General features: G+C 39.1%; 1 protein-coding gene across 6 annotated transcripts in view; it reads right to left on the reverse strand.

Moving 5' to 3' along the window:
- Window positions 1-276: 276 nt before the first annotated feature.
- The window catches only part of SGMS2 (sphingomyelin synthase 2), a 32564-nt gene continuing 5085 nt past the window's right edge, over window positions 277-27755 (reverse strand). For 4 of the 6 annotated variants that reach the window (XM_081208156.1, XM_081208155.1, XM_081208159.1 and 1 more), the window contains 5 exons: window positions 12721-13388; window positions 11063-11180; window positions 10779-10932; window positions 6534-6700; window positions 277-4765 (listed from right to left, as the gene is read on the reverse strand). In XM_081208156.1, coding sequence (XP_081064282.1) covers window positions 4562-4765; window positions 6534-6700; window positions 10779-10932; window positions 11063-11180; window positions 12721-13175 — 1098 coding nt within the window. In that variant the 5' untranslated portion in view covers window positions 13176-13388 and the 3' untranslated portion in view covers window positions 277-4561. Of the gene's footprint in view, window positions 4766-6533; window positions 6701-10778; window positions 10933-11062; window positions 11181-12720; window positions 13389-20539; window positions 20698-23375; window positions 23466-27755 lie in introns of those variants that run through there. The other 2 variants (XM_081208157.1, XM_081208154.1) reach the window with 2 other exon arrangements.

Raw genomic sequence — 27755 nt, forward strand, 5'->3', positions numbered from 1 at the left:
TCTGAGGAGACATGGCTAAGATTGTGCTGATAGTCATGATGATTAGAGTCCAACTGACTTCAATGCAACTAGATCCAAGCCATAGGATCTGTTTTGACAGATCATAGGTAAAGGGTTTGAAAACTTCATCCAGATGCCACTATCTTATACTTACAACTGCTGGGTTTAAACCCACAAAATACTGCATATCTAGTCATAATATATTCACTTCTGCCTCTTGAGCCAAACTAGAAAGACCTAAGAAGCATACACTACAACAGTGTTGTAGACAAAAAGTAAATTGAAATTATATTTAATGCAAAACATGTGGGCATACAGTGCCTTTTTTACTTGAATTAATAAACCTTTAAAGATTCAGCCACAAGAATATGCTCATTGAAACTGATTGACATTGAACAGAAATGCAACACTATGTGTGTCCATTAGGGGGCTAACAGGCACTACACACAGAGGCTACGTACACTGGATTATATATCTAGGTTTAGTAACATATCCAAGACTTCTGTTGCTAGTCATCATACTAAAGCACTCTCCCTGCCCCCCTTTTCTTTACAAAATACAACTATGGCCAAAATCTTTAAATAAGCACCTAAAACAGAACTTGCTATTTTAGAAATGTTATCAGAGGCACTTCACTGACATCACAAGAGAAATGCACATCCCACCCGGGGGGGGGGGACATGCCCAAGAAATTTCAACTTTACTGCTGTGGCTTGTTTAAAGAATATTTAATTCAATAAAAATTCATAAAACTGGAAGGAAACAAAAGGAGGATCGGCTGTGACCACAATAATGATTTTGAATGTATTCTAAGATTTTTGTTTGTTTCTCATTTGTTGGTTCGTTTTTATTTCGGGATGGACATTATCTACTTTGCTGTGCCAGTTACAAATTTGACTTTATGTATATCATATTTCAAGCTTTTGAGCTATGCTTTTGGGATGCCTTTGCTTTGACAGCTGAAGGAGACTTCAGAGTACAGACTGGTATTTTTTATAGTTTTAAAGAGATAATGAAACTTATATTTAAGCTCCTTCCTATCCTGTATACTTTCTTTTCTTACGATTGTTTTCAGTCGATTTGTCAAGCAATAAAGTTATTGGAAATATTTGGCAATAAAGTTAATACCCGAGGCCAGGCCTTCATAGCCTGTGACCATCTTGCCAAATGCAGCCTCCCAGCCAAATATGATCGTCAGCCAGGTACTCTACAGCTCCCCTGGTTTGGTTTTGTAGACAGCAAAACCAAGAGGATTATTTAAGCCCTCAGGTATCCAGCAGACATGTCTGTCATAAGTTGTGCAGGCCTTTTAAGCAATATACTGAAATGAACAAGAGCAAAAAAGCTCACTAAGACCAGAATAAACATGGTCAACAAAAATTGCATCATTTTTAATATTCTCCCTATTTCCCCCTATTTGTCAGGTGATTAATCCTGAAGCTGTTTTCAAGCAGTGTACTACTGTAGTTTACTAGGCATTCCTTTGCTAACAGTTATATACAAGCTTATCAAATTACACTTGCCATCTAAGGAGATGGATTCATTTATTCTCCACTTTAGTATTTCTCATCCAAAACAAGAATAATCAGAAACCAAGAAGCTCAAATTTCACTGTGAATTATGGAAATAGCTGTATAGCTGATTAAGTTCAATTATATATCTTTATTTTAATTAACTGGCCAGTGCATTTATATACTATTTGAATACCAGATCCTTGTGCTTTAGTGTTGAAAGCAATTTAGAGAAGCATGCCAAAGTCCCTCCGAATAATAATTTTTTTAAAAGCACAAAATTGCAGCTCAAGTTTCACCAATTTTGAATGGGAGATAAACAGTCCAACTTTCTCTGATCTACACTTGTCGTCTAGGAGATAAAATGTACATGTTTGAGTCACAGATGGTGCCCTCAAACCTAGGTGGTCTACCTTAGAAATTTAATGTACAGAAACCAGGTTGAGGACTTGAAGGAAGAGACTATTTTTGCAAGTGTAGCTTTCAATTTCTGGCTGAACCCCTAATACACATGCAACGTATTGAAAAGACACAAGGCCTTTTGTCCACACAGAAGTTTACCACGAACTTTGCCACTTGCTTTTGAAACATCTGAGTTTCAGTCCAGCTTGAGGGTTGCTTCAAATGTGATAAAATGCATCATGAGAACCACTTTGTTGTAGCAAAGTTGCATGCAGGATAGGTGTAGATTGTTAATGTGCAAACATATGCACACATTTTGTTGCTCTACACAGCTTGAGTGCTATATTCATACAGAAATGCTCTATACATTTTTCCATGTTTGAAGCTGCCCTGAAATAGGACTTGGGGTGACTGATGTATCAGGAGTCCCTCTACATACTTTCCTTTGTATTTATCAGGTCCGTGATGCAAATCAAAATAAGTTAAGTTTGTTTTAGCCTTGAGTTTTAAATCTGATTTTGTCATTTTATTAGCCACTGCATCTAATCGTTTACTGGTTAGTTATTAACCTTGTTAGTTATTAACATAAAAAAGTTATGTATGTACCTGTAACTGGCCTGAGAGCAAGTAAGTTAAATATTTCTAGGAAGGAAAAATTACCCATAAAAGTAAGGTTTCTGGCTGAATTATCATACTTCACTATCTTCTGTTCCCATGATGCATTATTTGTTGTACTAAGATTTGTTGTTGCCAAAGTGATAAGTCTGAAAAGCAGAATTAGCTTAACGGCCTGGCCTGTGAATGAAAGAAACACCCAGACCTACAAACTGAATTTTAAATTAGAATAAATTTTCCAGTCAAATTGTCTCATTACTTTTTTTTAATGTCACTCTTTAAAGCATTATTTTAAAAAAAGTTATAGTAACTGATTAGACTTAAGCAAATTCAATAGTTATTTCTCTAGCTGCTCCTTTTACTGATTTTTTTATAGAAAAGCAATTGGCAACAATGAAAAATACATTTAACTACTAGATATTATAATGGCAATGACACTGTTTGATTCCTGTACAAAACAGAACAAAAAAAGTGGGCCATGTTAGCTTTCTTAAACATTAACTTAATAAATGTTTGGGTGTTTTCACATATACAGTTTTATATTACACAGAAACATTTTGTTCAACCAAAAAAAATCTGTAAACAATAAAGTAGCAGACTGGCCACATGACCATTTAATAAATAAATATAGTGTTAGGTAATAGTGAAACAAACACACCTATTGCAGTGAATACCCTTGGCACAACAACTCAAATTCACACCAAGGAAAAAACAATGTGATGTTCATCTGTAGATGTATCACATCCAGCTCTCAGGCCCACTGTTCCATAGTTTTTGCAAAAATCGCACCATTTCTTTTTAAGCCTTCAAAAATTCCTTACAGAAGATCAAAGCCAGTGAGTGACTGGAGGATCAGGAGAAGTTTTGTCTCCCACAGCATTTAAATGGTTCACTCAAGTTTATGTATTATTTGCTATACATGTGTAGATGCACAGCCACGTACAATCACAAAAACAATGTTAACAATCCTGCAGGAATTTTATGACTATTTAAAATTACAAATTTATACCTCTGAGAGCCAACAATGTGGTTGTCTGCACTCAGTGGTATTTTCAGTCATTGCCTGAAGGAGTATCAACATTCTCTTTCAATTACAGATCCTCCATCTTTGAGCATTCGCTGCAAAGTGCATATACTCAAAATGTGTTATGCACATGCACCACACATTCATGCAAGCTGACCAGCAGAAATTTAAATAATTCCCTTGCCTTACATATATGCATTTTAACAATAAATTATTTTTTCCTGTTGTTGAATGCTGACAATGTTAGTAGACATTATTTCTAACTTACAGTATCCTCAGGTAAAATAGGTTTTATGGTCATATATGGATATATATATATATATAATTGCCACTTATTTTTTTAAAAAAATGTAAAAAACAATAGAGGGTAGCTAGAGTATATGGAAACAGTGGTGGCATTACAGGGTTATAATATATTCATTCCCATAAGAATGTATAAAAAGATCAAGGTTCACTTCTGGTTTCACCAGTTATGTAAAACAAGTCTTGCCTTCACTAGTGAGAATAGTAAGACCACTGCTTGCCAACTTCTGTTACTCTCTGCATATAGCTAGAAAGACCAGTATTGTGCCTTTTATCGTTTACTATGGTTTTGCTCTTCAAACTCCACGAGTCTAAAGCAGATATTTTGTTTCAGTGCTTCTGTGGGATGAGTGATATTTAACAACAGATGGTGTGATGTGTTCTTTGGCACCTCTGAATCTCATTAAGAAACCAATGTCCTAGCTTTCCTCCTCCTCAGGAAGTGTTCTGTTGGCACCAGAGTGCCACTGAGTGCCAGTGTCTACTAGCGCTGAAGAGTGGGATGAAACTGTACAATATGACTAGAAAAATATACCAAGGGGCAATAATTATTTTGTTTGTGTCTACAATTGTCTTTTCTCAGATCAGTTGCACAAAGTTTGGTCCACTTCTGCAGTTAACAATCTAGTCATCTTAAGAGCTTTGGTTATAGCACAAATGTTTTGGTAGAAGTAAAGAACAATACATTCTCTTGTCTTCGTTTTCTTCAGGTGGATTTTTCATTGTCCTCTCCCGTTTTCTGAACTCGGGAATACTTTTTGCATGAAGACTTGAAACAGCTAGGGGGCCAAGATATTGGCCATGAGAAACAGCAAGGCACGGAGCCCTGTATATTCTTTTCAAAGAAATTGAATATTGGAAACCACCATGCTCGAGAGAGAAAGTTTGTCTGTGATGAGATTTTCAAGTTCTGCATTAAGAGGGGGGAGAAAAATATATTAAGATCCTGCTGAGACTGCTTTAAAAAGAGACATATTTAAACCACTGGAATAATTCTTATTTTTTCCTTAGAAAGAAAGCACTTCCATGGAGTAAAAAGCATATAAAACATAGGTATAATTCAGATAGGACAATCAGTTTCTCTCTGTCCTTCAGCTCCATATTGGTTTTCGTGCTGGAATTTTGTGATAACTGACACCATTTGAAACAGAGGGCAGTAAAGTAAAACCAGGCAAAGTAGTATTATTTATTAACTCCTCGTATTACTCCAAGGAGTTCAGAGACATACACGTGGGATTCCTAAACTCCCATGAAGGTAATAAGGCAGCTCAAACCTGCTTAACCTCATATAGAAATTTTCTTTTGGTCATTTTTTGTGCTACTTACAGCAAATGGCTTTACAGTGGTACCCCGCAAGACGAACGCCTCACGAGACGAAAAACTCGCAAAACGAAAGGTTTTTTCGTTTTTGAGTTGCCTCGCAAGACGAATTTCCCTATGGGCTTGCTTCGCAAAACGAAGCTTGCCCCGGGGACAGCGGGTCTTCTCTTTTGAAGCAAGGGGCGGCGGGGAGATCGCTTCTCCCCACCGCCCCTTGCTTCAAAAGAGGTCCGGGGGCAGCGGGAAGCGCTTCCCGCTGCCCCCGGACCTCTTTTGAAGCAAGGGGCTGCGGGGAGATCGCTTCTCCCGGTGCTCCGAAGCGGGGCGGGGGGGGGGGCGGGAACACCTTCCCCCACCGCCCCGCTTCAGAACGGTGCTCCGAAGCGGGGCGGGAACACCTTCTGAAGGCTGGCGGGGGGCAAAAGTCTTTGTCCACCCTGCCTGCCTTCCCAGGGGCTTTTAAATCGCCCCGGACAGCGGAGAAGTCCTCTGCTGTCCCGGGGCGATTTTAAAATGCCGCCCGCCAGCATTTTAAGATTGCCCGGACAGCGGAGAAGTCCTCCGCTGCCCCATGGTTTTTTAAAATGCTGGGGGTGGGAAGAAAAGCCCTTGTCCCCCCCCAGCCTTCAGAAGAGGTCCGGGGACAGACTGTCCCCGGACCTGGTCTGAAGGCGGTTTCCCTAGGAACGCATTAATTGATTTTCAATGCATTCCTATGGGAAACCGTGCATCGCAAGACGAAAAAACCGCAAGACGAAGAGACTTGCGGAACGAATTAATTTCGTCTTGCGAGGCACCACTGTATTTGTTTTCCAGACTAACTGCAATATTTTTGACCAGCATTCCATTCACGTAGTGAAAATGCCTCTCCACTTACAGTTAACTGGTTCACAATTAAGTAAAGGAAGTTCAAGAAATTTAGAAAGGCATTCATTTAAACTGAACCAGATTTGTGATAGACTTTTTTTTTAAAGCTTCACATGTATAGTGTAGTTAAGGTACTGGATATGATTTACCAAAACACAGTTGCAACAAATGTGTGCAGTTAGATGTGGGATTCCTGTGCACATTTACTTGAAATGATAACTGATTGAAAAGGCAGGTCTTACTCCTCAGTGTGGGACTGGGATGTTAGTGCCTTAAATTCAAATAAACTTCACCATGACTAACTTTTTTTTCTGGATTATACCAATATTTTCTTAGATGTTGACCCATGAGATTTCCAGGGGAGTAAAAATGCCTTTAAAAAGTCCAGCATAATTCAGCAATCTCATTTTAACATAATACATTTTGTAAAGCAGTACTATGTATCTCAAGTACCTAACATTAATTTAGAAGCTGGTATTCCCGTTACTCACCTTTTCATTAGCCATTGAGTGATACCACCAGAAGAGCCTTGTGGTGATATAATAAGCAATGACAACATCTATAGTATAATGTTCATGTCCTACTAGGATGCAGATTATTCCAGCAACACTCATACACCAGCAGATCAAGTGATACCACCAAAAGTGACGAGGTGAATCTGCCCAAGAAGGAAAGCATGTTAAAGAGGTTTCATATGAGAATTGTATCTAGAGCAGCAAAACAGATGAATATGAATTTGAACTAATTTGTGAATGCAAATGCATGGATATGCACATGCACACACAGAGACATAAACTAAAATATTATATTTAGTTCGCAGGAACAGGTTGCCATATAATTTGATCCCATAGAGTAAATTTAACAGGAGATAAATATATGAATGCTGGCTAATCAGCTGATTTGCTCAATTTGCACTATGTTGCCGGCTGGGTTTCCATACAATACATATCTGACTCATGCTCCTAGGGGATATGGCAGAATACACAACTGCCATGCAGAAGGTCTCGGGCTTAATCCTTGGATTATTCAATTAAAAGAATTTTCCATCAAGGAAAAAACCTCTGCCTGAGACTTTGGAGAGCTACTGCCCTTGGTGTAAATAGCACTGGACTAGATGGACCAATGACAGTCTCCTATGTTCAAGGCCAATTGTATAATCTGCACCACCAACATTGCTTTATAAAGATGGGTTAGCAATATGGGCTCCAATCTGGCACCCAAAGAGTACCAGCTAGCTCAACAATGATCAGATTTACTACCTGTTCCCCATATTCTTCCAACTTGCTGCAAGCCTCCTGTCACTCGTCCTTGCTATCTGACACTATGAGGAAGGAACATACTGGCAGGTAATGGAAGGAGTGTTACAGAACCATCACTACCATAACCCTTCATACAAAACTTACATTTAAGAGCTCTTAAAATTGTGCTGCAACAATCTGACATCCATAAAAGCATACGAGTAAAAAAGAAAATTAATCCATTCATTCAAAGGGGTAAATGCTTCCCACCACCATAATACTATCTTTTTTTTCAATCCATGGCCACTTTTTACATGGCAGCACACTAATCATAATTATATTTGAGGAAGGAAAGAAGATAGCGAAATTAGATCAGAGAATCATTCATTTCCTTTGTGTTTTTTGAAGAATAACAGCACCAGTACCTATTTCAAATAAATTCAATCCAATTTATGAAATTAACTAAAAATACAAACAAACCAGTGCACTACTGCATTTTATTGCTCATTCCAAAAATAAATGTCAAAATGGAGGGAAGGAAGCTTGTACAGCCATCTCTGGCCAGGGAGTTAAATATATTGATAAACAGGGATGAGAACACAGGAAGCATCTTTCAGATTGGCAAAATGCCTGTTCAGAAAGATCAGTGGAGCATATTGCACTCAGCTTCAGAATAATGGAGCAGTATTTGCTCTTGCTTCAAACAGCATCCCCCCAACCCCATAATCATACAGGAACAAGAAATTAGTAGATAATATCCTGATGTACAGTCCACACCACTTATTTATAAAACCCTGCCAGCAGTATGCCAGGGTTCACAGGACAACCTAGTGAAGAAGAATGGCTGTAATAGCCCCATGTCAGTAATAATTTCCTTCCTTTCCTTTCCTTTCCTTTCCTTTCCTTTTTCTTTTTCTGCAAAGGGCATATGCTAAATGCTAGATAGGTAAACTAAACAACAACATTAAATGGGATGATTAAACATGACCACAGTACATCTGTGACAACATCCTCACATAAAATAGTGCATGAAATGGCTATTTACCAACTACTCATGGAACATTATGTCCACATAATGTTCTCCCACCTCCACTAATGTATTAAAATGTAATATGTATATTACATTACCAGAAACTGTCACATATTCAGGCTTCACAGAACCTACATAGGTATATTCATGTTAATAGGAACATGCATATGCTAATGAAAGGCATGTTTTCCAGTTTATATGGAACCCAGTTTTTGACATGCTTGTTCTTTGTAGCACCAGCCTTCTAACAACCAAAATACAGTACTCATGCATAAGTCTTCTAGAACTACAAATTGGTGTAGTGAAGTGGGTAGAGTTTTGGACAATGACTAGGAAGACCCATCATTGGTTGACATTGGACCAGGAACTCTCTATCAGCCTACTTGACCCCATAAGGTGGTTATGAGGATGAAGTGCACAAGGGACCTTCTCTGCAACCCCAAGTTCTCTGAAGGAAGTGTGGCATAAACATGTAAATAAATAAGGGAATGTTTATTTTATGAGACCTCGTGGCAAAAAGAAACAAGGAAGACAATGCCAAAGAGAAAGGTAAGCAATTATTTCTGTCCTACACCAATTTATAGTAACTGAATTAGGCTTGGGAACACAAACATCTTTTCTTTTTTCTAACTGAAGGAACAGTTTGTAACAAGCCATCCAAATTAGATAGCTGTGTTTAAAAAACAACCAAAAACTAAGACCATGAGGCCTAGTTTGCACATTAGGATTGCCACACTAAGACCACCTAAAACCATACGAAACATTTAGGAAAATAAGAAAGGCTTTAGGTGTGGAGCAGTTCATCAAGTGATATTCTTGTAAAGAAGCTGGTAAAATGCGGTCTTGACTATGCTACCACTCAGTGGATTTGTAACTTGCTGACTGACCGAACCCAAAGGGTGCTCATCAATGGTTCCTCTTCATCCTGGAGAAGAGTGACTAGTGGGGTGCCACAGGGTTCTGTCTTGGGCCCGGTCTTATTCAACATCTTTATCAACGACTTGGATGATGGACTCAAGGGCAACCTGATCAAATTTGCAGATGACACCAAACTGGGAGGGGTGGCTAACACCCCAGAGGACAGGATCACACTTCAAAACGACCTTGACAGATTAGAGAACTGGGCAAAAACAAACAAGATGAATTTTAACAGGGAGAAATGTAAAGTATTGCACTTGGGCAAAAAAAAATGAGAGGTACAAATACAAGATGGGTGACACCTGGCTTGAGAGCAGTACATGTGAAAAGGATCTAGGAGTCTTGGTTGACCACAAACTTGACATGAGCCAACAGTGTGACGCGGCAGCTAAAAAAGCCAATGCAATTCTGGGCTGCATCAATAGGAGTATAGCATCTAGATCAAGGGAAGTAATAGTGCCACTGTATTCTGCTCTGGTCAGACCTCACCTGGAGTACTGTGTCCAGTTCTGGGCACCACAATTCAAGAAGGACACTGACAAACTGGAACGTGTCCAGAGGAGGGCAACCAAAATGGTCAAAGGCCTGGAAACGATGCCTTATGAGGAACGGCTAAGGGAGCTGGGCATGTTTAGCCTGGAGAAGAGGAGGTTAAGGGGTGATATGATAGCCATGTTCAAATATATAAAAGGATGTCACATAGAGGAGGGAGAAAGGTTGTTTTCTGCTGCTCCAGAGAAGCGGACACGGAGCAATGGATCCAAACTACAAGAAAGAAGATTCCACCTAAACATTAGGAAGAATTTCCTGACAGTAAGAGCTGTTCGACAGTGGAATTTGCTGCCAAGGAGTGTGGTGGAGTCTCCTACTTTGGAGGTCTTTAAGCAGAGGCTTGACAACCATATGTCAGGAGTGCTCTGATGGTGTTTCCTGCTTGGCAGGGGGTTGGACTCGATGGCCCTTGTGGTCTCTTCCAACTCTATGATTCTATGATTCTAAGTGAACTGAGTAACAGACAGGAATTCAATGTAGTGCAAAGCAGATTGCTCTTAGCGCAAGCATTGCTGCTTGCATGGTTTATCAATTTGCTCTTTCCTCCATCCACATTCTGTTCTAGGAGTTCTCTTCCCTTACCCAAGGCAACTTCAGGGGGCACCTGGGGGGGAGAAGAGGGGAAACCCCAGTTGTGGCCAGTGGAAGTCCTTGCCTGTGGTTTCCTGGTGGCACTCATTAATTAAATCCTGCCCATATTTTCCACTTAAGTACAAACTTTTCCTTGGGATAATTACATTCCCACAGAAAAACCTGGTAAGCTGCTTCACATGACTGATCTACCATGTAAGAGTCACCAAATGGAGCAATTTTAAAAGTATTTCATGCACTGGCCAAAACGTCAGAACTGGCCCAGACTTTCTGCTATTTTCAATCCAAAATCAGAAGCATTTGGTTAGATTGGTGCACATACAGAATACTGAAACTAGTATAAAAATCAGTGGAATAGTGTTGCTAAGCATTTATGAAAATAAAAAAACTGAAAAATTGAAACTTACATTCCTTGATAAATAGGTAAGTGAGTGTTAGCACTACAGTGTGACCACTGAACAGGAAATCTCCGCATAAGATGTGTGAGCCTGTTATAGACAGTCCACCGCCGGAAATTAGTTGCAGGATCCGCTGAACCTTGGCTTGAGAATTTCCATTTAGCTAGTTTGTCATAGGGAGAACAAAATAAGAAGAAACACAAGCTGAAGGAGACTGGAAGTGTTTGGCTGGATAAAGAACTCCAAGCCAACTGATTTGTAAAATAAATATAATTTGCATTTACTAGGTTTACCTTTGGAGCACACTGAAAATGCATTCCAGGCACAGGGAGAGTGGTGACATACATGGTAATGCAGCGGTAAAGGTATAAAGTTCCTATTATAAAGAAGAACCTTCGTCCCACTATTGATCTGAAAAATAATATTAAAGAGAGATTGTTCATGTAGTTATGCTATAAGTACAACTCCATAAAAAGACTATGCCTGCAAAATTCAACATATCTTTCCCACTCTTAATCTGTATTCCATAGCATAGGACAATGACTACAACAGGAAAACTGTTACAGCCACATTCTTATTTATTCATTTATAAAAAATATTTTTCTACTGCAATGTCAAAAAATATCAAAGTGGTTTGCAACAATTATATATACATAGACAATAAAAACCAAGCAAAAATTTAAAATCACAAACAAGCTAACTATTGCAGAATATGTTTCTTAATTGTCCACATAAACCTGCCAGCATAGAAAAGTTTTCAGCAGATGTTTAAAAGTTAAAATGGAAATTTCCTGCTGAATCTCTACTGAAAGAATGTTCCACAGGACTGGGCCAATGACACTATAAATTTTACAGTAAAGTTTTGCATTTTTCAAGATTTGCAACGTTTGACTGTAATATGTCTATGTTATGGGCACCAATATACTCCAAAAAGAGCAATTCATACTTGTGGAACTACTAAGACATGCACTTCTCTATTATTTAACCACCCAAGTGTATCTTATGGGTTCTGTTATCATTGTTGTATATCACTTTTAAGGTTAGATTTTAGGAAGGTGGCATATACATATTTTTGAGTAAAACAGCTGTAGAGCAGTGACAATTCCTGCAAGACTTGATTGCTTATTTCCCATACAACCAACTTTGGGAAGCTGCATAATTCATCATGTTACTAGCTTCTTCCTGTATGTGGTTGTGACCATAGAACTACTCTCTGCATGAAGGGTTTGGCACTGATGAACTGGAATACAGATAGTAGCACATATTAAATATTTGTTGTGCTGGTTTTCTTTTAGGTGAATTGAACAATTCTACATGTGTGATCTCAGAAGTATGTCCCATTGAGTTGAACAGGAATTAATCCCAGATAAATTGCTATAGGACTGCATCTTCAATCACATTCAGATTAAATATAAATATGTTGCATCTTTGTTACAAATCCATTTGTTTTAAACATAATTATATAAAGAAGGAAAAACTGATAATCCAAAATGTTAGGCGACACCACTTACCATTTCTATAGCAGCATTATTGCAGACTTGCATGTATCTTTTTTCTAGTATCTCAGTCCTTTCTTTTGCAAGTCCACATGATTAATAATAATTATGGTTAATAGGTAAACTCTGAATTCTCTCAGGGAGGGCCAAACTAGATGTGTCCTTAATATGTGTAATGTTCACTACATTTCAGTTTTTCCTAAGCTACCTGCACAGTTGAGGAAGCTCAGTTCTCACTGTAAAGGAATCACTCCCCATTGAGACTGGAATGGAAGTCGCCTCATACAGTTTTTTTCTAAAATCCCTAGCCATGCCATAAAACAGATTTCTATTCTGATCCCTGTAGGTAAGTGATTAATTAGTTAAAGACAGACAAGTTACATAATTGCCTATGTATTTAACTGACATCTAGTTTGGTCTTTAATAATAAGAAGAAAAGAAGCTGTGCAACTTACTTGTATCTGAGAAACAGCCACTGGATTGTCCATAATCCAAACAGTATAATTCCATTTATTTCTGATACAGAAAAAGCCCATTCTACACGATCAATATAATCAAAAAACTTATCTGGCAATGGAGGACTGAGCTCCTTGGGAGGCACCCTCTCATGTACCGCTGTGATAATGACAGTCGTTAGAATTAAGTTGAAGACAGCATACACAAAGGCAATGCCTGTTTTCCACCATTCTAAAGGAAGTTTGTTTCTAGATTCAGCGGGCATAGAAATCTGTATATAGTCTGGATACTTCTTAGTGCCTTTCCGCAAGCCATTGGATAAACCCTTTGGTTTGCTGCTGCTGTTCTTGTTCTCCTCACTGACAGTGAGTGTGGGTCGAGCATAACCATTTGCAGTTTCATTGTTCTGGACTTCCATGTGCTCTTCAAGCTTTGCTGTCTCTATGGTATCCATCAGGCCTAACACGCGAAGCAAAATTAACAAATTCTTGTCTGATTTCTAATATTATCTCCTGCTTCTTTTAAAGTCTGCCTCCCGTAATTCCAGCCAATCTTGGTCCTTTAATAAGCATGTAGAAACTGGAGATTCCAATTTAACTTTCAATTAAGGCTTCAGTTTTCCAGAAAGTCTCACAAGCTTTTCCTCCAGGGACCATCAATACATTCTCTGCAATTAAAGTTGACAAAGATGTAAAATTTGCAAAAATCGTCACAGTTACCTCTGCATGTATGTTGGACAGCACAGGTGGCGACCATTTCTAATGTCCAGTACAGCTTTCCTGGGAGATGGCTGGACATTAGATTTGAGCTCTTAATAGTTGCTTTCAGTACCTAGCAATTCTAAAATGCAAGTTGCTGGGCATCAAGCTTATCCAGAAGTCACAACTTCAATACGATAAGGTCGTTCCTTTTTATCAGAGTTCTACAAGCTTGTGATTTATTATGTAGAATGCAGCCCGCCAGTAGCCTTACAACAACCACACACAAAATTTATTATCCAATCACAGGTAAACACATCTCTAAAACATAGACCCATTTGAGCGCTAGGGGGCAGTTAGATAGTTGGTAGGCTGCATTTGACTTCATAGTTGTGCCAAACTACTATAATTTCATAAATATGGGAATAAGATGTGGCTATTCAGCAATGCCAGATAGTTACACTGTGTACACTCCTTTTGATCATCTTTACTATTTCAATTTTCCAGTCTGAGCCCTGCCCCAGGGAGGAGAAGATGCCTTTTGGTACGTGAAAGTCTAATCCACTGGTTCAAGGCATCTCCATGTGCTGCAAGTCACTTAATTCATGAGTAATATCAGATACAGATAGGGCAGATAAGTTTGATAGGACAGATAAGACTTCAGCTTTTAAAGTATGCCCATTTACAAAGGGGAACAGAATGTCCTTAAGAATGAGGAAAATACATTTCTGTCCCTATGTCTTATTCTGCTCTTAAATGTCCAACCATTTCCCTTTTAACATGCTTGCCCTTAGATACAGCTGCAAAGTTCTTTTTGATCTTTGCTTTCTCTCTCCCCTATCCATTATGCAAGCCAAGCCTGAGACTATCCTTTTGATCTCTAGAAGCAGCACCAAATAATCTGTAGCCATTAGAAACCAAGTAATTTGTATGCTCCAAACACTGAAAGCAGTTGGGTCAAGATCACCAGGAACAATACACAACCAAGTAAGCAGTCAAAGGAATGAGTCCTGAACATTCTAGTCACTGAAGTTTATTTGTTCTGGCTCACCTTTGTTTTCACAACAGTGTAAACAAAAGAATCCGTCAGTACAATATCACTCCTTTAGAAATAATGCAGTCAGTACAATAAATGTAAATCCAAATAAAGTTAAAAATAAAATGAAAATGAAAATCATTCAAAACACAAAGTGCAATTTTGAATGAGCAAACAGGCAGACATTGGCTTCTAATGTTCTAAAACCTTAACGTATGATGACTATATTTTTACGGACAGTAAGCAAAATCTAAGTTTTCTATTTACGTGGTGCTGTAAACTATAGACTAGCATTGGTTGGTCAAGTCATTGCCACAAGAGAGGCTGAAGTGCGCTTTGAAAGTTAAGGCAATATATTAGATATAATTCTATGCCCTTCGGAACCAAAAGATATTGTGGAACATTTTCCTATGGTCAGTATTAAGGGCAACAAAGAAATATCATGGGAAGGAGGGGAATGCAAGAATTTGTTGAGGCAGGTCACACTATAGCCAACAGACATGGAAGAGTCCTAGCAATATCAGCTGATACCTAGGTTCAAACTGAGTAATAGTTGTAGTCCTCGCCTGCCCCTCCAAACGCTGGGATATCCTGGTAAAGGGATCAGGGGGAGTGGCCATGTCCACCCTATTTGATGGGAACACCCTATTTGATGTAAGTCTTAGGAACCCCCACCTGGATTGACCACACGTCGCTTCCAGCAGGCGGGCCAGAAGTATTTAGATTGCCCCATGCCCAAGCCAAACCTCTTTCATCTGTGTTCAATAAATTTGTGGCCTGTTTTTACCCAAAACCCAGTCTTATTTATAGGGGTTGGGGTATAGGAAGTCCAATGCCTTGTTCTGCAACAGGATCAAGTATTACAGACTACCCTGAACTAGCAAGGAGGATGCCTACACATTGTTTTAGGAAATGGGTTTAGAAAATACATACCCATGTCTTTGAATGCAAGAATTAAGAATGCCTTCAATTTTAACCCAGACAAAAGAGAGAACGATAAACTAATTATTAGGTGTTTGAGAAATACTGCTTTAGATTGCAATAATTTGTGTGAAATATGTTTGCCTTCCAAGTAGCAGCTTAATCATCTCCCTCCTGGCACCTCATCTGTATGTATAGAAAGAAACAAGTATGTTCATGTGTATAACCTGTAAGCTTGAGAAAGAGTGATCCAGGATACCAAGTCCACATAAAAGATGTGAATTGGGAGAAAGTCTACTATATTGATTGTGCAATATTGTTTATTTAAAGAAAACTGGCTCCTCCTTCTCCTTCCAGAATTCAAGTTTATTAGAACTGCTCCTTGTCACTGGCTCTCCCTGCTCACTAAACCCTGTTGCCCCTTCAGCAAACTCCGCTGCCTTATGGGATATCTTTGGAAGAAAAAAAGCTAAGAACCCTACACAAATCCGGAGTTGAGTCCCTAAAACAGTAGGAACTAGTGTTTCTCTGCACTCCTTTCTTGCCTCACCTTTTTCTTCTTCCTCCGACAGCAAACAAAACAAAATCAAAAATCAAAATCAAACACAACAGAATTTCCCATGACATTTGAATGAGGAAACTGATGTCAGGGCTCCATACAAACCAGAATATCAAAGCAAGGAATGCCTACTATTAAAACTCAAATTCAGTTCAGTTTAAGCTGTTTTCAAAATGAGAAGATAAACTTCACTGCTTCAGTAAATGAACATATACTGAAAGGAGATAGTTTTATGTCCAGTAGTGCTTCTCTTTGGATATCTTATCCCTGTTGTTGTGATATTTAATAATGCATTCTACATGCTTCATAACTCTGCTGCACAACCTGCGGTTTCCCCAATATCATAGCTTAAAGTCATCATTAATTGGATTTGTTACATCCTTGTGTTGTACTGTACAAAATGATTTTACCAGGTTTTTTATATCCACTGGCTAGTGTACAAAACTGGCAATGTCTTTTAAGATACTCAGTCATAAAGAACCAGAATACAATTGCATTATGCTTTTGCTTTGGCCATAGGCTATTTCAGGCCAAAAGGCTGATCGCCAAGTATAGCTTTCAAGACACAGGAGAGAACCATCAAATCAAGGCAGACAGCAAGCTTTTCTCAAATCAAGCACTTTACTTTGCAATATCATTTATAAACATTAGGCATAAAGCTCATTAGACAAATGATTGCTTCTTTTATGAGCAAGAACAAAACACAGTGACCCATTATCACCATAGTTTCAAGCACTGCATTTTAAACACAATACATTATAAGCAAAGAAAGCATGTTGAGGATGAAGGATGAAGAAAGTTGGGATGTAGAGTCAACTTTTGGTTGTGCACTGGAATAGAGAAGAAGTCAGAGTTCAGGGTGGGGATGAACTCCATAATTATCATACTTGGTAAAAATAACTGTCCATCTGGGTTGGACTAGATCAGAGGTTCCCAACCTTTTTTTGGCCATGCCCCACCTAAGCATCTCTAAAATCCTGATGCCCCCCACCCAATGATATATAATTCTTATTATTCAAAAGTGAACTCCTATTCATGTGGAGGAAGCCTAAAAGGCCATTAACTTAATCTAAACAAGCTCGAATTGCCCCCCTGTGGGGCATGTGCCCCATGCTGGGAACCACGGGACTAGACCCTTGCGGTACCTTCCAAATTATGGAATTCTGTGATTCTATGATAAAGTATTCTCCAAAACCATTTGGGGCCCCAAGTGGATTGGAATTATTGGATTATCCCCATATCAGGTAAACCTGAATTTACAGAGACTGGTGTTGTTTGAGGGTAATGTGATGTGGACTATGCAAATTAAATGGGAATGCAAACAGCTGCAAACACACAGTAAAGTTTGATGTGGACAAGCCCAAAGTTTAGTCATAGGCATTAAAAGAGAGTGAGTGAGTAATATGTACTTTCCTTTACCCAGCTAAAAAGTGTGAGTCAATAGTCAGCAAAAGGAAAAGTGTAATTAGTCACATGCCCCACCAAGAAGAAGTGGCTCAGCTATATTTAGGATGTGTCATTTATATTTATTATCACCATGAGAGGTTGTCAAGTGACATAGGAATCTGGAATATTTGTGTATTAATTATATAAGAGTTGATACCTAACTGTAATTTGTTCCTAAATGAGGCAAGATGTTACCACAGAATACACAGCAACTAAAACATGGAGATAAAGAAATACAGTTACATTTTAAGTCAAGAAGCTTTACTATAGTTTTATTGTAGTCTCTCTTTCCATTTCTTGAAAATATAGACTCCTTGTCCATAGTGAAAAGTTTTGGCATTGGTACATAAATATAAAGTTACATTTTAAGTTAAGAAGCTTTACTATAGTTTACTGTAGTCTCTCTTTCCATTTCTTGAAAATATAGACTCCTTGTCCATAGTGAAAAGTTTTAGCATTGGTACATAAATATAAAGGGATGGCAAGAACAACTATAGTAGTTAAAAATTAAATCCAAATATACCTAGATTATTTTTGCTGTTCCTGACACATGATTTATTATTTTGTGTGACAGGAAGCAGCTACACACGCTATGCTGATGTATGACTCGAATGTTTTGGCTCCCGAGCATCACAAACCCAGAAGTGTTCCAGTTTGCAAACCTTTTTTGGAAGCCGAACACCCGACGCGGCTTCCGCAGCTTACGATTGAGTGCAGGAAGCTCCTGCAGCCAATCGAAAGTTGTGCCTTGGTTTTTGAACGTCAAACAGGCTTCTGGAATGGATTCCGTTCGAGAACCAAGGTACGACTGTATTTTTATTTAACAATTTCCTAAAATTTATACAAAACTTGATTGTAATTTAGCACTCTTTATTCAAGAAACAAGTTATTTCCTGCAAAAATCTAAATCCCTTATCTTTCTCTGAAAAAAACACTTATGGAGGTCAAAATTTGATTTAAGATGGCCAGGTGTCCTCTTTTCTTTTAGACCATCCAATATTTCAGGACTCTGGACAAAGGACTCTGGAAAGAGTCCTTTGTCCATTTGGTACCAGACATACAGGGTGAGATATGAAGTGGGTCCATCTTTCCTTCTACTATTAAAGTCAAACACAACAGCTACAATTGTTGGCTGGCTGGCTCTTGAGCTACAACAGAAACTAATGCCGCTGCGAAAGGCGAAGCAATGTTGTTCCTATGAACACTATGGAAAAAGGAATATACATTTCCTCTCATATAGTATCTCTACAAGGAAGAGGAAATGACGTTGGTTACCTCCCTCCACATTTGGAGTTTGAGTTCACACATGCAGCTTGTTTTTGGTTTAGGTTAAAAGAAAGAAAAAACACTGCCAGTCACCTTATCCATAGTAAGAATCTGCCACCGAGTAAAGGGAATCATGCTCTACTGCCAGTACACCCTATTTATTTTGTTTGATTAAATTTGGGGAGGGGGTAGTGATAAAATGATTAATAGGCAGTAATTGAAGGAAATTTTATTTTGGAGCAGAACCTGGATCATCTGGGTGGTAAATTAAGGATGAACCAATGCTGGTGATCTGGGGAGCATATAAATTGAATAATATGCTGGGGATGATTTGGATGGGGAAATAATTGGGTTTCTTAGGTAAAATTTAAATGTTAGTAATTATCTCTAACATTTGCACACAAACGAGCATATGCAACTCTGTGTCCTCAGCTTGGTTGTGTCTATCCTTTTTGCTGATGCATACCTGGTCACCCTGCAGGTATGCCCTTTACCTACACACTGGACCTTTTTTCTTAACTTGTTTGTTGCAATATTATGTCTATATTCAAAGCTGCTACACTTTCTGTATTCATGCATGCCTGACGCTAGAAGACCAACTGAAGTGTAAAGTAAGGCACAGGCACTAGTTGGAAAACACAACTGTCTTCTGCATTAAGAGGTCACCGTTGATACTACTGCAAGTACAGTATAAGAGACAAATGTGAAACATAACTCAGTTAAGACTGGTTGCTATCTGGCTCCTCCTTTCCCACAAATGTCTCATGGGTCATTCCACTTGGTCATGATTCATAACAGCAACTATGCAACATTACATAACCAAATTTAGGTATCAATTCTATTTCCCCCTTTCCATCCCCACCCATTTCTTTTTGCACTGCGTCTGTTAGGCGGTATAGCTGTACTGAAGCTGCCTTCGGTGCACTGGCAGATAAGTAATATATAAATGCAATAAATAAACAAACCAGTTGAGGCATGAAATATTCATCAACTTTAAAAAGCAACAACAACCAAAGAGCAACTAGTTTTAGCACTTTCAAAACTGCCAGCACAGACATTTCCCACATTTATATAAAGCATTTTCCCCTCATCTTTCTACCCAAGATGATCTCCATGGCAAAGATGTCACTAAAGGCCAGGGAAGTTTAGACCTCTGATGTGTTTCAGGTTGTGAGTTTGCTAGTGTAACATTGGTGGCACTTGCCTTATTCCCAGAAAATGTATTGCTTTTATCTTTTTAAAGTAGAAGGGGGGGGGCAAAAAAATCACAATTTGATAATGCATAACACATGCTTCTTAACACCTCTAGCAGGCCAGTACCTACAGTCAAATACTGGCACTTTGCAACAGTCAAGTTATGTAGCCACAACAATGACCACAGAAGCTAGGAGGAGTGCAGAGAGAAGAAATGCCACGGTGCATCTGCATTAGCAAAACCAGAAGCCTTCATCTGCCCCAGCTGCAATAAAACATGTCTCTTGTGTATTGGTCTCTAGACCCACAGCAGACGATGTAACTCTCCAATAGTTTGCCTTTACCCCTGATGAGACACTCTTCCATAGTCTTTTGAGACAGACAGATGCCAACAACAACAAAAAGATGAGCAGTCAACAGAAGGAGATGTTCTTTGCCACTAACATCATACCAAATATTTCTGCCATCATATAATCAAAGAGGAATGCAATTCCTTTGGGGTGAGGAGAAATAATAAAAGAAACTAAGTATACATATTAAAAGAGGATTCAGCAGGCTGCACAGCAGAATCTCAGCAGATCTATGTGGCCCAATCACCGTAGGCTATGCATTAGGTTGGGAATCAGTAAACATACACACAAGTTTAAAGAAAGTCCAAGAAGCTTAAAAGGGAAAGACATCCTACTTTTCCTTCTGACCTGACTATTTAAGATGTTCTTTGATCCAAATCCTAGGCACAATACAATGTCCCAAGTGACACTTTGAACTGCCATCATAGCCAGTTCATGCTCAACAGTTTTACATAATGGCTGAGCTGTACGTGTACTCAGAAAGATTCTGAGGCAACTCAGGGCAAAGTTGGAACTGTTTATGATGTAATCGTAATTCAGATGTGTAAAAATTCCTATTCAGAACTTTTGCTGAGCAGAGATTTGGTAGGTGGTAATTTTCATCAGAAGTCTTACATTTCAGATTCTTTCTTACGTTAGTCAATGTTTCATTTTAATGGTCTGTTAGTAATGATGTTTTCCATCAATATGTTTTCAACTGTAGTATCAACTACTATGTGAAATAAATACTTTGCTTCTTGTTGATCCCCTTGGCTTTTTCCTTGAACACAATATTTTCTTGCTGTCAGCCTCTAAAAAAACCTAGGGGTAAGTGCTCCTAGATCAAGTTACTTTTTCTCAGCCAAACCCATTTCATAAAGTTGCTAGGACACTAGAATTCCCCTAAGTTTCTTGTAGGAAAGATAAGATCCAATGTATGAAATAGAAAATTACCACATGCTTTGCATATAGAAGATTCAAGGTTCGATTTCTAGCATCTCTATGCAGGGCTGGGAAAGAATGCTGTTTGAAATGTTGTGGTTAAACTCTAAACTATGGTTTGTTTAAATTAAGCTAACTTCAAACTGTGGTTTATGAAGTTGCCTTGTTTCAAACAAACCACAGTCAAAATTAACCACAATTTAGAAGTCAGATGTAATGCTAAACTGCTAAATGAAAGCTTCCAATCACTTCATTGCAGTCACACTGGAAGAGGAGAGGGGGTTAGAAAGCCCTGGAATTTAAGGATCATCTAGGGTCATTCTCATCAAGATAAACTATGGTTCAGCATGATACCTAAATGCAACCAGTGTCAACTTTGACTGACACCAGTTCTCTATGGTCTCAGACAACAGTGCCCACCTCCTGCTACCCATGATCGTTCTAACTGGAAGTACCAGGGATTGAATGAAGATTTTATGCCTTCCAAGTATGTGCTCTATCGCAGAGCTATGGCACTTCACCTACTAGTTCCCATTTATGTGAAGAATGTTACGAAAAACCCTTCCTTGAAGCATCAGCCATACAACACTAGTGATCAAAGGTTTCACCAATTGGTGCACAGCAAACAGTATGGTATCAGGACTTCATATATCATTTATTATAGCCAGCCTCTTATTTTCTGCTGTTGGCCCACTGAAGTTAGGATGGGTGGCTTTTTAACCTTTGTATAACACCAAAATGGTCCCAACCGCCCTAGCTAGACCACTGTAAATACCAGCACAAATAAAGGTGTGCATGATACTCATTTGACAGTCTGGCTTTACCCAAAACAGTCTAAGTTAAAGAGGTTTCTATTGACACAGTTTAAAACTCTCACTGAAATATGTTATATTATGTGTCATAGTTGCCTTTGACTGGACATAATCATCCAGGGGTCCTTTACCTTTTACCATAGTAACTGGAACATTAACACTATTATTCACCAGTAAAATGATTGCAACATACATCAGTGAGGTCCTGGTTATTCAGAAGCAACATTAGACAATCCTAACCCATTTATCTCTATAATCAAGAATCACTATCACTTGCCTGACAGAAAAATAGACAACTGTGATCTAGCTGCTTTCTGGAATTATTAGCAACTACATTTTTTAAAAAAAAGTAAAATTGTAATTCTCTCATTATCATAGAAAGGAACATCAAAAGAGCAGTCAGTATATTAGAAAAGCATTTCATGATGAGAAAGAGGCATGTCCTGGGCCACAACTCTTGTCAGTTTTGCTGGATTTTTAGCCCTATTGCTCCTTGACAGCTATATCTAAGATAGCAGGGATATATATATATATATCTATCTCAGTCTTTCAAAAACAAAGCACAGGCTAAAATTGTGGGTTCACACATGTCCAAATGATTCTAGATGCCATGCCTGGCTTTCATACAGGCATGCATACAATCAGAGTACTAAAGCAGAAAACAATCTCAAATAATGCTGCATAATTATGGACGTGTTTAAATAGAGATAAAAGAGAAAAGGAACTGTGGATGAAGAACTTTGACCCACTATAACATTTATAATATGGTATTACCACCATAATACAGAAACAATGCATTTCCCCCAGCTTAATTAAAGGCACTATGCATATGGAAGCAGGATGCCATCTACATCCCTAGCTAGATGAGCATGTGTAATTAACTGCTGTGTGTTTGCCCCAATGCTAGAACACCCTCCGTCCGCAACAAAACAGAACAGAGGAGGGTGTTCTGCAAGGTCAAGGTCTTGCCGCTTGTCTGCTCTGCCCCAAGGCTGGGGAAGATAAGAATGCTGCACGCCAGAAAGCGTTCCTCTCACCAAGAGGCACATTCCAGTGGTGATGTTGCCACTTATGCTTTCTGCCACCTGAGGCAGCTGCTTCGCCCTGCCTCATGGGTGGGCTGGCTCTGATGACAGAAGATACATAAAAATGCAGCAGAAGTATATAGCATCTAAACAATCTCATGAACTTTAAAAATATAATACGATCAACAACATCGCTTACATACAGATTCACACTACCCAAATCTAAATACACAACCTCCACATACACAATCACTTAACAATCAGACTCTCCTTACACTACAACATTGCTCCACCACTCAATTCTCACTTTACTAAAAATGCTCAAAACATTTTATTTTATTGGCTGTGTTCAAGCATCACACTAAACTATATTTTTAGTTTGACACAAATAAGCCCAGGTGAACCTCAGGCTCACAATCTACTTACCCTCTTTGCTCTAGTGCAGTTGTGAGGAGTTTGGAGGTTTCTGCTTACCCAGCTTCTTGTCAACTGGCTAATTGTGGTTAATGTTAACTGTCATTTCTCTGAAAGAAGTTAATATTAACCATATGACACAACAAGCTATATTTAAAGAAAAACAGAAGGAGAAGTTTCGAAACTCATCTCCAATGCCACACAAAAAGGGGTGGGGTATGAGTCTGAAGCTCATTCACAACAAACAATAGTTTGCTTATTTATATTTGTATCCCAGCTTTCCTCTAAAAAGCACACAAAAGGGCATACATGGTTCTCCGTATCTTCAACTTATCCTCACAACAATCCTGTAATGGTAGGCTGAGATACATTTCCCCAGGTCACCTGGTCTCTCAGGTCCTAGTCCAACACTCTAACCACTACACCACAGTGATACTCGTAGCACAGCATATTAATGTTTGTGATGAAGCCTGAGGTTCTACCTTCACTATTTGAGGCACTATACCTCTGTGTGGCTGTTGGGAGTTGAAGGTGAGGAGAGTGCTGTTGAGCTCTGGTTCTGCTTCTGGGCATCTGCCCAAGGGCATCTGTTTGGCCAATGTGAGAGAAGACTGCTGAATGAGACAGGCATTTGGCCTGATCCAACAGGCTAAAGGAGGATGAACCACAATTACTGACAACATCCATAGAGACTAAGCAAACTTAGATTTAATGACAAGAAATAGAAACATTATTTCCTCAGTCAATAAGACTTACTTCTAAACCTAGGGAAGCTCACATAACAAACAACAGTCCAATACTGATTAAGCCTATTTGTTATGATCCACATCTGACATAATAAAGAGCATCTAAGAATAAGACTGTTGGCCTCATGAAACAACCTCAGGCTGCACTACAACAAAACAAATAGGGGTAATCTACAGGACTACAAGTTAAGAATACTGATCTGAAAATATAGCTATCTTGAAAAAATGAATTTCACTAATCCAAATTATTGTTCCTTGGGGGGAAATGTTTTGTCTGTCCAACAACATCTTGCCAATTTTTTCTTTTGGATAATAATTCAATAATACCCATTTTCCCCCTGTGATTTCTTCCATATCCCCCCCCCCCCACTTCATATCGTTACAAGGCAACCCAATCTCTGAGAAGTGCGAGATTCTAGAAGTACCAGGCACGCTTACCAAGCTCTGTGTTTCCTTTTGGAACAAAGAGACACAGTGGAGACTGTGATGTCTTTATGATATATGATTTATTTACACATGTATACAACCTGGACCTAGATGGAGAGAGGGCAGAGAATTCACACCCCAAGAGGGTCTTGTTCCTCCTACTGCTGCAGCATTGGATTCCAAGAGACCCCAAACATCATGTCTAATCTTCTCTGCAGCATAAAACAGACTGTCCATTTCATGCTCTGCACACACACCCCCCTCCAGATTGCAAAAGGGACTTTTCCCAATTCGCTAACCTCATCTCCCACTGCAATTTTGCCCTTCCCTCCTAAAACTATGGCCTTTTTTTTTTGTTAACTTTCTCATCTCATGGATAAGCTTTCCCAGTTTCTCTCTGACCCAGAGAGTCTCTGTTAATGGCCTTCCTAAAAGGCCCAACCATTCCAGTTATTATTTCTTGATGGTTCTCTTGCCAGGCTGTTTCCTGGACACAGAAAAACTGGTTTAAACTCCAGCCCCCACTAGACTTTGGAATATGGGGGTGGCTTAAATTCTAACCCTTTACTGAATCCAGATATTTTAGGATAGTATTGCCTAGCCACAAACTTATAACATCGTTGAAGGCTTTTCTGTCTATTATATTTAAGATTAGGACACAATAATTGTTTAACATGTATGCAAGTCCTCAGCAGATGTGTCATCCACATTCATCTACGATTTGCTCAAAGATATTGTGACGTGCATGGATCTCCATGCTTGGATGAACAGCCATGGACAGTACAATTATCACTTTATTACTATTTATTAAATTTGTATACCTCCCTTCATCTGAATATTACAGAGTGGTTCACAACATATGCACGTAACTTTTCCTTTTACAATTCTTATTTTCAAAGCAGCCATGAAGTGGAACCAGGTCTAAACAGCAGCAGATTTAGTGTATTGTACAAATCTCTGTGAGCATAGGATTGTATCTGTGTGAGACAGTGGCGGAGCAAGCTGATCAGGCACCTGGGGTATCTGCGCCCAGGGACGGGGCTAGCCGCGGCAGGATGCTCCTTGGGGCCTCCGAGGAGTCTGCCTGCCTTCTCCCACTCAGCTGTGCACACCCTATTTCTGGCACTCTTCCAACCCAGAAGAATACCGGAAATAACTTGAGAGCACAAGCGGGCGCGCACGCTCTGGCCCACCAAGAGGTCTGCCAGGGAGTGGACCGGACTGGTCTCAGAAAACATTGCTGACCCCTGATCTATACTATATACTTTATCTGAACTAAAGTTTATTAGCTAATCCACACTGTGACCTTTCTTACTAGTCTTCTGATACAGTCCCTTCACCTCTGTTCTGTATATGTCTAACATACAGTATTTCTAAATAAAAAAATTCCTTCCAGTAGCACCTTAAAGACCAACTAAGTTAGTTCTTGGTATGAGCTTTCGTGTGCATGCACACTTCTTCAGATACACTGAAACAGAAGTTGCCAGATCCTTCTATATAGTGAGAAGGTGGGGAGGGGTATTACTCAGAAGGGAGATTGGCAGATAGCTGAGATGAGCCTGTTGATGACTCTTAACGACTGCAGTAGGTCTTACAGGAAAAGGCAAGGGGTGAGAAGGTGAAAAATGGCTTAGTCATGTATAATGAGATAAGAATCCAATGTCTTTGTTCAGACCAGGTCTCTCCATGGTTTTAAGTTTGGTAATGAGTTGCAATTCAGCAGCTTCTCTTTCCAGTCTATTTCTGAAATTCCTTTGTAGTAAAACAGCTACTTTGAGATCTTGTATAGAATGTCCTGGGAGATTGAAGTGTTCTCCTACTGGTTTCTCTGTTTTGTGATTCTTGATGTCAGATTTATGTCCATTTATTCTTTGGCGTAAGGTTTGGCCTGTTTGTCCAATATAGAGAGCTGAAGGACACTGTTGGCATTTGATGGCATACACAATGTTAGACGATGAGCAATTAAATAGTCCCGAGATGGTATGTGTGATGTTGTTGGGGCCAGTAATGGTGTTGTCCGGGTGTATGTAGCAGCAAAGTTGGCATCTGGGTTTATTGCAGGCTCTGGTGCCTGTATTTCTATATAATTTTACTATGATTTCAGTGACTCAGAAAAACTGGCATTCCCCTGGTTTTGTTTAAAGGGAAAGACTGAGAGTCCTTTGCACTGGCACCAAATCACTTTTATCTTCCATCTAGTACCTACTGACATATAATATATACTAGCCACAGCAATGTGCATTCCAAAAAGTTACCTACCATTAAAAACTTGAAATAAAAAGCCCAAAAGTGTGCTATAATAGGCCTTGTAATCTTGGACAACTAATAAAGTATGGGTGGTTCACCTAAATTAAGTTTTTTAAATTAAAAAATGACTATATACAGAACAACTAAACTTGAAAACAAAAATTCTATAGCAATAACTGCTACCATGCACTTCTCTCCAACATGTTATTGCCTTCATTCAGGCAGCATCGGTTATGCAGTATGATGCCACATATCTATGCAGTCATTAACCACTCTTGCATGCAAAGATAAGCTATTAACCACAATTTACCATGAATGAGCAGCTATTCAACTGTTCCCACCCTTTGTGCTATGACAGGAAGAAACAAAACCAGAGTGTTGGCACATGTTCGGCCAATTATCTGTTTGGTTTTTCTCTCCCAGTTTTTCTGAACAGGATAACCATGGTATACACATTAACCAAGAAACGTGTATTTTTACTATCTTACAGTCCATGTTTTATTTTATTTTTCTCTACTTAAACTGGGAAATGTGCAAAAAATAGTGAGACGGTACAACTTACATTTTCAAAAGCCGAATATTTTACATAGGTCAGATGTACCGGTAAATCCAACTGATTTCAATTGGAATGTACTTTCAAATAAGTTGAACTGCAGTGTAGCTCAATCCTGTATATGGGAATAAGTCCCATAAGGTTGAATGGGCCTTACTCCCAAATGTGGTACCTTGGTTTACGAACTTAATCCATTCCAGAAGTCCATTCTTAAACCAAAGCGTTCTTAAACCAAGGCGTGCTTTCCCATAGCTGTGGGGGACTCAATTTACACTCAACAGGAAGCGGAACATGTTCTGCTTCCAAGGCAAAGTTCACAAACCGAAACACCTACTTCTGGGTTTGCAGTGATCTTAATCCAAGTTGTTCATAAACTAAGCTGTTCTTAAACCAAGGTACCACTGTATAAGACTGCTGCCT

Source organism: Podarcis bocagei (assembly GCF_964188305.1).
Source record: "Podarcis bocagei genome assembly, chromosome: 9".
NCBI classification, from domain to species: Eukaryota; Metazoa; Chordata; class Lepidosauria; order Squamata; family Lacertidae; genus Podarcis; species Podarcis bocagei.